Source organism: Oncorhynchus mykiss, chromosome 21 (assembly GCF_057628025.1).
Source record: "Oncorhynchus mykiss isolate SJ-2025 chromosome 21, ASM5762802v1, whole genome shotgun sequence".
NCBI classification, from domain to species: domain Eukaryota; kingdom Metazoa; phylum Chordata; class Actinopteri; order Salmoniformes; family Salmonidae; genus Oncorhynchus; species Oncorhynchus mykiss.
In genome coordinates, this window is record NC_143042.1 from 1315001 (window position 1) to 1327500 (window position 12500).

Genomic DNA, 12500 nt, shown 5'->3' on the forward strand with positions numbered 1-12500 from the left:
GACAATGATGTATACATATGTGCAGCTTATGCTCCTCCTTCAGATTCATCATATTATGATGATCAGTTTTTTGACAATCTCCAGACAGAAATCATTACATTTCAGGCGCAGGGTAAAGTGCTTCTTTGTGGAGATTTCAATGCAAGAACAGGTTCTGAGCCTGACTACACTGATGCGGGAGGTAACCACCACATATTTGGACACCCCTCCTTGTACAGTAGCCCTATTATAAATAATAGAAACAGTCCTGACCAAATACTGAACAAAAATGGAAAAGAGTTAGTACATCTCTGTCGAGCCTTAGGCCTGTACATGCTTAATGGTAGAATCAGAGGGGACTCTTTAGGTCAGTTTACTTACTGCTCAGCTCTTGGGACAAGTGTAGTCGATTATGCCATCACTGACATTGACCCCTCCTCCATTAGTGCATTCACTGTCAGACCACAGACACCATTGTCAGATCACAGTCAGATCAACGTGTTTCTGAAGAAATTAACCGGCAATATTCATTCAAAAAAACAGCCCAATAAACTTTACAACATAAACCAATCGTTCAGATGGGCTCCAAACAGTGCAGAGGCATTCATTGAAACATTGAACTCAAATGAAATGATGAACTCTATACAGTTTTTCAATAACTCACAGTACCAAAACAATAAAGATGGTGTCAATTCAGCTACCCAAAACATCAACTGCATATTCCAAAAAGCAGCATCGAAAGCAAATTTGAGAAAACCAAAGCAATGCAACATCAGAAGCAAAAATCAAAATGTTTCTGACAAATGGTTTGATAATGAATGTAAAACAATTAGAAAACACCTAAGACAAATGTCAAACAAAAAACATAAGCAGCAAAACAACCCAGAGCTACGATATGAATACTTTGAAACTCTGAAACAGTATAAACAAACACTGAAATGCAAGAAATTGAATTATACCAACAAGACACTTGATGAAATTGAAAACGCAATTGACCAAAATCAGTTCTGGGACATGTGGAACAATTTAAGCACATCAAAGCCACAAGAATTAGCCATACAAGATGTAGGAATTTGGACAACTTACTTTGATAATCTATACAAAAACATCCCACAAAAAGACTTAAACCAGAACCAATTAGAAATTAAAGAAAAATTGAACATCCTGGAATCAGTCATTAAAAACAACCAAAATCCATTAGATTACCCAATAACCCAACAAGAACTAAATGAAAAGCTAAAATCTATTAAATCAAAGAAGGCTTGTGGTGTAGACAACATCAGAAATGAAATGCTGAAAAACAGCACACCTGAGTTGCAAAATGCTGTGCTTAAATTGTTCAACATGGTTTTAACTTCTGGCTGCTTCCCTGATGTCTGGAACCAGGGGCTCATCTCCCCTATCCACAAAAGTGGAGACAAATCAGACCCCAATAATTACAGGGGAATTTGCGTCAACAGTAACTTGGGAAAGGTTTTCTGTAGCATTTTGAATTCAAGAATTCAAACCTTTCTTCAAGAAAAAAATGTAATAAGTAAATGTCAAATTGGCTTTCTCCCTAACCATCGCACTACTGACCATATATACACCTTACACACACTAATTAATAAACACGTCCACCAAAAAAAAGAGGGCAAAATCTTTGCTTGCTTTATTGACTTTAAAAAAGCATTTGATTCGATTTGGCACGAAGGGCTATTCTACAAAATTCTACAAAGTGGGCTTGGTGGTAAGGTGTATGACTTAATAAAATGTATGTACACAGAAAATAAGTGTGCAATAAAAATCAAAAACCAAAGAACAGAATTTTTTTCACAATGTCGAGGTGTGAGACAAGGCTGCAATTTGAGTCCAAATCTTTTCAACATTTATATCAATGAATTAGCAGACATGTTGGACCAATCTCCAGCCCCAGGACTCACACTATTTGACACAGAGGTGAAATACCTGCTATATGCTGATGACTTGGTACTTCTATCACCAACCAAAGAAGGTCTTCAACAAAACATTAATATTCTGGAGCAATATTGCCATAATTGGGCCCTGGCAGTAAATTTCCAAAAAACTAAAATCATGATTTTCCAAAAAAAAACTAGATGTCAGACAAAAATATTTAAATTCACCCTGAACAACACCTTAATTGAACACACAAAAAATTACACCTACCTTGGTCTGACCATATCTGCATCGGGAAACTTTAATATGGCAGTGAAGGCACTCAAAGAAAAAGCCCGCAGAGCAATGTATGCAATAAAAATGAAATTATTCAAAATCAACATCCCAATTAGAATTTGGACTAAAATATTTGACAGTGTAATCCTACCAATAGCACTTTATGGAAGTGAGGTTTGGGGGCCACTCAATAAACTGGATTTTAAAATGTGGGACAAACATCCAATTGAAACCCTACATGCAGAATTCTGTCGGAAAATTCTACAAGTCCAGAGAAATACACCAACTAATGCATGTAGGGCAGAATTGGGCCGTTTTCCAGTAATAATGAAAATACAGAAAAGATCATTAAAATTTTGGCTACATCTAAATTCAAGTCCAAATTCGAGTCTGCAATTTAAAGCACTTCAAGCCCAAGAGCTGAGCCCAGAAACGAGCCCTCTCAGTCAGATGGTGTTGGACCTCACCAACCAAGCTGACGCCAGCACTGCTTCAAAAGAAAGAATTCCAATAAGCAAAATCATGAACCAATCAAAGGAATCATATTTACAATACTGGAAAAACGAAACAAAATCCCAAAGCCGACTAAATTGCTATCTGACCCTAAACAGAGAATATGAATTGGCTGATTATCTCTACTCTGTCAGAGATACGAAGCAGAGACAGATCCTTACCAAGTACAGGCTGAGTGACCACCGATTGGCAATAGAAACCGGCAGACATAAAAAGACATGGCTACCCAAAGAGGAGCGTGTATGTGGTCACTGCATGACAGGGGAGGTAGAGACAGAGATGCACTTTCTCCTTTACTGTGATAAATATTCCTCACAAAGAGATTCATTATTCACAGAAATGACTACATATATTCCACATTTTTACAAATTGAACCCAGAGGAAAAACTAAGAATACTCATGGGCGAAGGAGCAATGGCTCCTCTTGCAGCCAAATATGTATTTTCCTGCCATAGCCTGAGGGACACTGAATAATAACATCTGCATAGTAAACAGTAACTTACTTATTATTACTATTATTGTTATTACTATAATTATTAATGTTTACTGTAGACTGTTACCATTTTATTGTATTTATTTTTGTATTATTATTTACTACCATTTTATATTATTATTTGCTATCATTTACAATTTTGTTACAATGTATATTGTATACATTGTTGCTTTGGCAATATTGACACAATGTTTTTCATGCCAATAAAGCAGCTTGAATTTGAATTTGAATTTGAGAGAGAGAAAGAGAGAGAGAGAGAGACAGAGAGAGAAAGAGAGAGAGAGAGAGAAAGAGAGAGAGAGACAGAGAGAGAGAGAAAGAGAGAGAGAGACAGAGAGAGAGAGAGAGAGAGAGAGATACAGGGAGAGAGAGAGAGAGAAAGGGAGAGAGAGAGGCAGAGGGGAGAGAGAGAGGCAGAGAGGCAGAGAGAGAAAGGGAGAGAGAGACAGAGAGAGAGAGAGAGAGAGACAGAGAGAGAGAAAGAGAGAGAGAGAGAGGCAGAGACAGAAAGGGAGAGAGAGAGAGAGAAAGGGAGAGAGAGGCAGAGAGAGAAAGGGAGAGAGAGAGGGAGAGAGGGAGAGAGAGAGAGAGAGAGAGAGAGAGGGGAGAGAGAGGGAGAGAGAGAGAGAGGTAGAGAGGGAGATAGGGAGAGAGAGTGAGGGAAAGAGAGAGAGAGAGAGGGAGCGAGAGAGAGAGGTTAGAATAAACAACAGAACTATATTTATGACACCAGCTGTAACCATGGCGAAAATGTGTGCAAAAAACAAGAGAAACAGAACAAAAGCGAGAGAGAGCGAGAGAGAGAGAGGGAGAGGTTAGAACAAGCAGCTTAGTACTCTACTGTACATCTACTGTAGCCTGTCCAGCAGTCACCCTAGAGAAGAGGCATGCTAAAAACAACCAAGAGAAAGAGAGAGAAATACTAGAAGCCATAAACATGGTGCTGTGGTTGTTAGTGTTCACAGCTCTACTCCAACCAGCGCTGAGGGAACAAGACAGAGAAAGATGGAAAGAAAGGATGACAACAGAGAGGTGAAAGATGAAAGTGTCCCAGAGAGTGTAGTGTGATGCCAGACCTCTTAGTGCAGCACTGGGCAGCTCTGCCTCCCTGACCTGACGAGAGACCCAGTGACCGCATCTGACAGGGCAGCCGCCCACACAACCTGCCTTTGTAGTAACACTGTGTCTGGACTGATACGACTGGTACCAGTCAAGTGTTTCATCCTGCTGCCGTGTTGTTGCCTTCCAAACTCTGTCCACACACTGTCAATACACACACACACACACACACACACACACACACACACACACACACACACACACACACACACACACACACACACACACTCACACACACCCTCACACACTCTTTCCAAAAGATGTCACCTCTACGTAGAAATCGTGGATCATACTGTCCTCAGGGTTACTGGTGTTTCTCTGCTAATCAACAGATCACCGCTTCTATTGAAGTTTCTGAGAGGGAAGTTTCTCATTTCCCTTCTGGAAAATGTTCTTCCTGTCCTCATACAATGATAGGACAGGTCTAGCAGGCCCAGCAGGCCCAGGTCTAGCAGGCTCAGCAGGCCCAGGTCTAGAAGGCCCTGCAGGCCCAGGTCTAGCAGGCCCAGGTCTAGTAGGCCCAGCAGGCCCAGGTCTAGCAGGCCCAGCAGGTCCAGGTCTAGCAGGCCCAGGTCTAGCAGGCCCAGGTCTAACAGGCCCAGCAGGCCCAGGTCTAGCAGGCCCAGGTCTAGCAGGCCCAGCAGGCCCAGATCTAGCAGGTCTAGCAGGCCCAGGTCTAGCAGGCCCAGGTCTAGCAGGCCCAGCAGGCCCAGGTCTAGCAGGCCCAGGTCTAGCTCCTTCCGGCACTGATATAACTGAATAAGTAGCTGGACTAGAGGCAGTCCAAGCTTTGCAGACAACAATTATCTGGGTTTCTCTCAAGATGAATGATCTATATTTCTCTAATAGTGAACATTCTGGGTTTTCCTCTCACACCACTTATCTGAGTTCCTCTAGCCTCATACTGGGGTTCCTCTAGCTTCATACTGGGGTTCCTCTAGCCTCATACTGGGGTTTCTCTCACACCACTTATCTGAGTTCCTCTAGCCTCATACTGGGGTTCCTCTAGCCTCATACTGGGGTTCCTCTAGCCTCATACTGGGGTTCCTCTAGCCTCATACTGGGGTTTCTCTCACACCACTTATCTGAGTTCCTCTAGCCTCATACTGGGGTTTCTCTCACACCACTTATCTGAGTTCCTCTAGCCTCATACTGGGGTTTCTCTCACACCACCTATCTGAGTTCCTCTTGCCTCATACTGGGGATCCTCTCACACCACTTATCTGAGTTCCTGTAGCCTCATACTGAGGTTCCTCTCACACCACTTATCTGAGTTCCTCTGGCCTCATACTGGGGTTCCTCTAGCCTCATACTGGGATTTCTCTCACACCACTTATCTGAGTTCCTCTAGCCTCATACTGGGGTTTCTCTCACACCACTTATCTGAGTTCCTCTTGCCTCATACTGGGATTCCTCTCACACCACTTATCTGAGTTCCTCTAGCCTCATACTGGGGTTCCTCTCACACCACTTATCTGAGTTCCTCTTGCCTCATACTGGGGTTCCTCTCACACCACTTATCTGAGTTCCTCTAGCCTCATACTGGGGTTCCTCTAGCTTCATACTGGGGTTCCTCTAGCCTCAAACTGGGGTTTCTCTCACACCACTTATCTGAGTTCCTCTAGCCTCATACTGGGGTTCCTCTAGCCTCATACTGGGGTTCCTCTAGCCTCATACTGGGGTTTCTCTCACACCAATTATCTGAGTTCCTCTAGCCTCATACTGGGGTTTCTCTCACACCACTTATCTGAGTTCCTCTAGCCTCATACTGGGGTTTCTCTCACACCACCTATCTGAGTTCCTCTTGCCTCATACTGGGGATCCTCTCACACCACTTATCTGAGTTCCTCTAGCCTCATACTGAGGTTCCTCTCACACCACTTATCTGAGTTCCTCTGGCCTCATACTGGGGTTCCTCTAGCCTCATACTGGGATTTCTCTCACACCACTTATCTGAGTTCCTCTAGCCTCATACTGGGGTTTCTCTCACACCACTTATCTGAGTTCCTCTTGCCTCATACTGGGATTCCTCTCACACCACTTATCTGAGTTCCTCTAGCCTCATACTGGGGTTCCTCTCACACCACTTATCTGAGTTCCTCTTGCCTCATACTGGGGTTCCTCTCACACCACTTATCTGAGTTCCTCTAGCCTCATACTGGGGTTCCTCTCACACCACTTATCTGAGTTCCTCTAGCCTCATACTGGGGTTTCTCTCACACCACTTATCTGAGTTCCTCTTGCCTCACACTGGGGTTCCTCTCACACCACTTATCTGAGTTCCTCTTGCCTCATACTGGGGTTCCTCTCACACCACTTATCTGAGTTCCTCTTGCCTCATACTGAGGTTCCTCTCACACCACTTATCTGAGTTCCTCTAGCCTCATACTGGGGTTCCTCTCACACCACTTATCTGAGTTCCTCTAGCCTCATACTGGGGTTCCTCTCACACCACTTATCTGAGTTCCTCTTGCCTCATACTGAGGTTCCTCTCACACCACTTATCTGAGTTCCTCTAGCCTCATACTGGGGTTCCTCTCACACCACTTATCTGAGTTCCTCTTGCCTCACACTGGGGTTTCTCTCACACCACTTATCTGAGTTCCTCTAGCCTCATACTGGGGTTCCTCTCACACCACTTATCTGAGTTCCTCTAGGCTCATACTGGGGTTCCTCTCACACCACTTATCTGAGTTCCTCTAGCCTCATACTGGGGTTTCTCTCACACCACTTATCTGAGTTCCTCTAGCCTCATACTGGGGTTCCTCTAGCTTCATACTGGGGTTCCTCTAGCCTCAAACTGGGGTTTCTCTCACACCACTTATCTGAGTTCCTCTAGCCTCATACTGGGGTTCCTCTAGCCTCATACTGGGGTTCCTCTAGCCTCATACTGGGGTTTCTCTCACACCAATTATCTGAGTTCCTCTAGCCTCATACTGGGGTTTCTCTCACACCACTTATCTGAGTTCCTCTAGCCTCATACTGGGGTTTCTCTCACACCACCTATCTGAGTTCCTCTTGCCTCATACTGGGGATCCTCTCACACCACTTATCTGAGTTCCTCTAGCCTCATACTGAGGTTCCTCTCACACCACTTATCTGAGTTCCTCTGGCCTCATACTGGGGTTCCTCTAGCCTCATACTGGGATTTCTCTCACACCACTTATCTGAGTTCCTCTAGCCTCATACTGGGGTTTCTCTCACACCACTTATCTGAGTTCCTCTTGCCTCATACTGGGATTCCTCTCACACCACTTATCTGAGTTCCTCTAGCCTCATACTGGGGTTCCTCTCACACCACTTATCTGAGTTCCTCTTGCCTCATACTGGGGTTCCTCTCACACCACTTATCTGAGTTCCTCTAGCCTCATACTGGGGTTTCTCTCACACCACTTATCTGAGTTCCTCTAGCCTCATACTGGGGTTTCTCTCACACCACTTATCTGAGTTCCTCTTGCCTCACACTGGGGTTCCTCTCACACCACTTATCTGAGTTCCTCTTGCCTCATACTGGGGTTCCTCTCACACCACTTATCTGAGTTCCTCTAGGCTCATACTGGGGTTCCTCTCACACCACTTATCTGAGTTCCTCTTGCCTCATACTGGGGTTCCTCTCACACCACTTATCTGAGTTCCTCTTGCCTCATACTGAGGTTCCTCTCACACCACTTATCTGAGTTCCTCTAGCCTCATACTGGGGTTCCTCTCACACCACTTATCTGAGTTCCTCTTGCCTCACACTGGGGTTTCTCTCACACCACTTATCTGAGTTCCTCTAGCCTCATACTGGGGTTCCTCTCACACCACTTATCTGAGTTCCTCTAGGCTCATACTGGGGTTCCTCTCACACCACTTATCTGAGTTCCTCTAGCCTCATACTGGGGTTCCTCTAGCTTCATACTGGGGTTCCTCTAGCCTCAAACTGGGGTTTCTCTCACACCACTTATCTGAGTTCCTCTAGCCTCATACTGGGGTTCCTCTAGCCTCATACTGGGGTTCCTCTAGCCTCATACTGGGGTTTCTCTCACACCAATTATCTGAGTTCCTCTAGCCTCATACTGGGGTTTCTCTCACACCACTTATCTGAGTTCCTCTAGCCTCATACTGGGGTTTCTCTCACACCACCTACCTGAGTTCCTCTTGCCTCATACTGGGGATCCTCTCACACCACTTATCTGAGTTCCTCTAGCCTCATACTGAGGTTCCTCTCACACCACTTATCTGAGTTCCTCTGGCCTCATACTGGGGTTCCTCTAGCCTCATACTGGGATTTCTCTCACACCACTTATCTGAGTTCCTCTAGCCTCATACTGGGGTTTCTCTCACACCACTTATCTGAGTTCCTCTTGCCTCATACTGGGATTCCTCTCACACCACTTATCTGAGTTCCTCTAGCCTCATACTGGGGTTCCTCTCACACCACTTATCTGAGTTCCTCTTGCCTCATACTGGGGTTCCTCTCACACCACTTATCTGAGTTCCTCTAGCCTCATACTGGGGTTCCTCTCACACCACTTATCTGAGTTCCTCTAGCCTCATACTGGGGTTTCTCTCACACCACTTATCTGAGTTCCTCTTGCCTCACACTGGGGTTCCTCTCACACCACTTATCTGAGTTCCTCTTGCCTCATACAGGGGTTCCTCTCACACCACTTATCTGAGTTCCTCTTGCCTCATACTGAGGTTCCTCTCACACCACTTATCTGAGTTCCTCTAGCCTCATACTGGGGTTCCTCTCACACCACTTATCTGAGTTCCTCTAGCCTCATACTGGGGTTCCTCTCACACCACTTATCTGAGTTCCTCTTGCCTCATACTGAGGTTCCTCTCACACCACTTATCTGAGTTCCTCTAGCCTCATACTGGGGTTCCTCTCACACCACTTATCTGAGTTCCTCTTGCCTCACACTGGGGTTTCTCTCACACCACTTATCTGAGTTCCTCTAGCCTCATACTGGGGTTCCTCTCACACCACTTATCTGAGTTCCTCTAGGCTCATACTGGGGTTCCTCTCACACCACTTATCTGAGTTCCTCTAGCCTCATACTGGGGTTTCTCTCACACCACTTATCTGAGTTCCTCTAGCCTCATACTGGGGTTCCTCTAGCTTCATACTGGGGTTCCTCTAGCCTCAAACTGGGGTTTCTCTCACACCACTTATCTGAGTTCCTCTAGCCTCATACTGGGGTTCCTCTAGCCTCATACTGGGGTTCCTCTAGCCTCATACTGGGGTTTCTCTCACACCAATTATCTGAGTTCCTCTAGCCTCATACTGGGGTTTCTCTCACACCACTTATCTGAGTTCCTCTAGCCTCATACTGGGGTTTCTCTCACACCACCTATCTGAGTTCCTCTTGGGGATCCTCTCACACCACTTATCTGAGTTCCTCTAGCCTCATACTGAGGTTCCTCTCACACCACTTATCTGAGTTCCTCTGGCCTCATACTGGGGTTCCTCTAGCTTCATACTGGGATTTCTCTCACACCACTTATCTGAGTTCCTCTAGCCTCATACTGGGGTTTCTCTCACACCACTTATCTGAGTTCCTCTTGCCTCATACTGGGATTCCTCTCACACCACTTATCTGAGTTCCTCTAGCCTCATACTGGGGTTCCTCTCACACCACTTATCTGAGTTCCTCTTGCCTCATACTGGGGTTCCTCTCACACCACTTATCTGAGTTCCTCTAGCCTCATACTGGGGTTCCTCTCACACCACTTATCTGAGTTCCTCTAGCCTCATACTGGGGTTTCTCTCACACCACTTATCTGAGTTCCTCTTGCCTCACACTGGGGTTCCTCTCACACCACTTATCTGAGTTCCTCTTGCCTCATACTGGGGTTCCTCTCACACCACTTATCTGAGTTCCTCTAGCCTCATACTGGGGTTCCTCTCACACCACTTATCTGAGTTCCTCTTGCCTCATACTGGGGTTCCTCTCACACCACTTATCTGAGTTCCTCTTGCCTCATACTGAGGTTCCTCTCACACCACTTATCTGAGTTCCTCTAGCCTCCTACTGGGGTTCCTCTCACACCACTTATCTGAGTTCCTCTTGCCTCACACTGGGGTTTCTCTCACACCACTTATCTGAGTTCCTCTAGCCTCATACTGGGGTTCCTCTCACACCACTTATCTGAGTTCCTCTAGGCTCATACTGGGGTTCCTCTCACACCACTTATCTGAGTTCCTCTAGCCTCATACTGGGGTTTCTCTCACACCACTTATCTGAGTTCCTCTAGCCTCATACTGGGGTTTCTCTAGCCTCATACTGGGGTTCCTCTAGCCTCATACTGGGGTTCCTCTAGCCTCATACTGGGGTTCCTCTAGCCTCATACTGGGGTTCCTCTAGCCTCATACTGGGGTTCCTCTAGCCTCATACTGGGGTTCCTCTAGTCTCATACTGGGGTTCCTCTAGCCTCATACTGGGGTTCCTCTAGCCTCATACTGGGGTTCCTCTAGCCTCATACTGGGGTTCTTCTAGCCTCATACTGGGGTTCCTCTAGCCTCATACTGGGGTTTCTCTAGCCTCATACTGGGGTTTCTCTAGCCTCATACTGGGGTTTCTCTAGCCTCATACTGGGGTTTCTCTAGCCTCATACTGGGGTTCCTCTAGCCTCATACTGGGGTTCCTCTAGCCTCATACTGGGGTTCCTCTAGCCTCATACTGGGGTTCCTCTAGCCTCATACTGGGGTTTCTCTAGCCTCATACTGGGGTTTCTCTAGCCTCATACTGGGGTTCCTCTAGCCTCATACTGGGGTTCCTCTAGCCTCATACTGGGGTTCCTCTAGTCTCATACTGGGGTTCCTCTAGCCTCATACTGGGGTTTCTCTAGCCTCATACTGGGGTTTCTCTAGCCTCATACTGGGGTTTCCTCTCACGGCGGTCACATGGGTATTCTCTTTAGCGAGGGTCAGTAAGGCAAAGCTGCTGTGTTGTGGAGGTCAGAAAGGTTCTACGAGGTTAAAAGGTCAGAGTTGACAGGTTAAGGAGAGAGAGCGAGCGCTGTGTGGTGAAGTCCTTCCTTACGGCAGACACTTCCTCCTGCAGGTCGGCAGCCTTCTGCTTAAGCTCCTCCCCCTGGACCTCTCTCTGAGACAGCTCCTCCTTCAGCTGCTCTACCTGTCAGGAGAGTCAGTTACCTGGCTGTTACCAGGACGATAAGCACCACCACCAATCAGGAGAAATGATGTAGGCAACACAGGGCCAATCAGTAACCAGCTTTTGGACAGCCAATCAACAACCACCTTGCATACAAGATGGTCTTTTCTATATAACCTTGGAAAAGTTTCCACAAGCAGTCAATCATTGGTAACAAGAACACGATAGTCGATGAGCACATGGTTGTCTCTAGTGTACAGGGCAGGATGCTGGTTCCACTAGAAAACACAGAGAACTGAAGACCAGATGAACACATGGTTGTCTCTAGTGTACAGGGCAGGATGCTGGTTCCACTAGAAAACACAGAGAACTGAAGACCAGATGAGTACATGCTTGTCTCTAGTGTCCAGGGCAGGATGCTGGTTCCACTAGAAAACACAGAGAACTGAAGACCAGATGAACACATGGTTGTCTCTAGTGTACAGGGCAGGATGCTGGTTCCACTAGAAAACACAGAGAACTGAAGACCAGATGAACACATGCTTGTCTCTAGTGTACAGGGCAGGATGCTGGTTCCACTAGAAAACACAGAGAACTGAAGACCAGATGAACACATGGTTGTCTCTAGTGTACAGAGCAGGATGCTGGTTCCACTAGAAAACACAGAGAACTGAAGACCAGATGAGCACATGGTTGTCTCTAGTGTACAGGGCAGGATACTGGTTCCACTAGAAAACACAGAGAACTGAAGACCAGATGAGTACATGCTTGTCTCTAGTGTACAGGGCAGGATGCTGGTTCCACTAGAAAACACAGAGAACTGAAGACCAGATGAGCACATGCTTGTCTCTAGTGTACAGGGCAGGATGCTGGTTCCACTAGAAAACACAGAGAACTGAAGACCAGATGAGCACATGCTTGTCTCTAGTGTACAGGGCAGGATGCTGGTTCCACTAGAAAACACAGAGAACTGAAGACCAGATGAACACATGGTTGTCTCTAGTGTACAGGGCAGGATGCTGGTTCCACTAGAAAACACAGAGAACTGAAGACCAGATGAGCACATGCTTGTCTCTAGTGTACAGGGCAGGATGCTGGTTCCACTAGAAAACACAGAGAAC

General features: G+C 46.1%; 1 protein-coding gene across 6 annotated transcripts in view; it reads right to left on the reverse strand.

Annotated features, from left to right (window-relative positions):
• Nucleotides 1-12500, reverse strand: part of LOC110513868 (ELKS/Rab6-interacting/CAST family member 1) — a 541524-nt gene that overhangs the window by 414411 nt on the left and 114613 nt on the right. For 4 of the 6 annotated variants that reach the window (XR_016490093.1, XM_090213396.1, XM_090213394.1 and 1 more), the window contains exon 9: nt 11308-11400. The exons of the other annotated variants lie outside the window; for them this stretch is intronic. Coding sequence is in view for 3 of the 4 variants with exons in the window: in XM_090213396.1 (XP_090069522.1) it covers nt 11308-11400 (93 nt within the window). In the remaining variant the exon portion in view is untranslated. The remainder of the gene's footprint in view (nt 1-11307; nt 11401-12500) is intronic. 6 annotated transcript variants of the gene reach the window in all.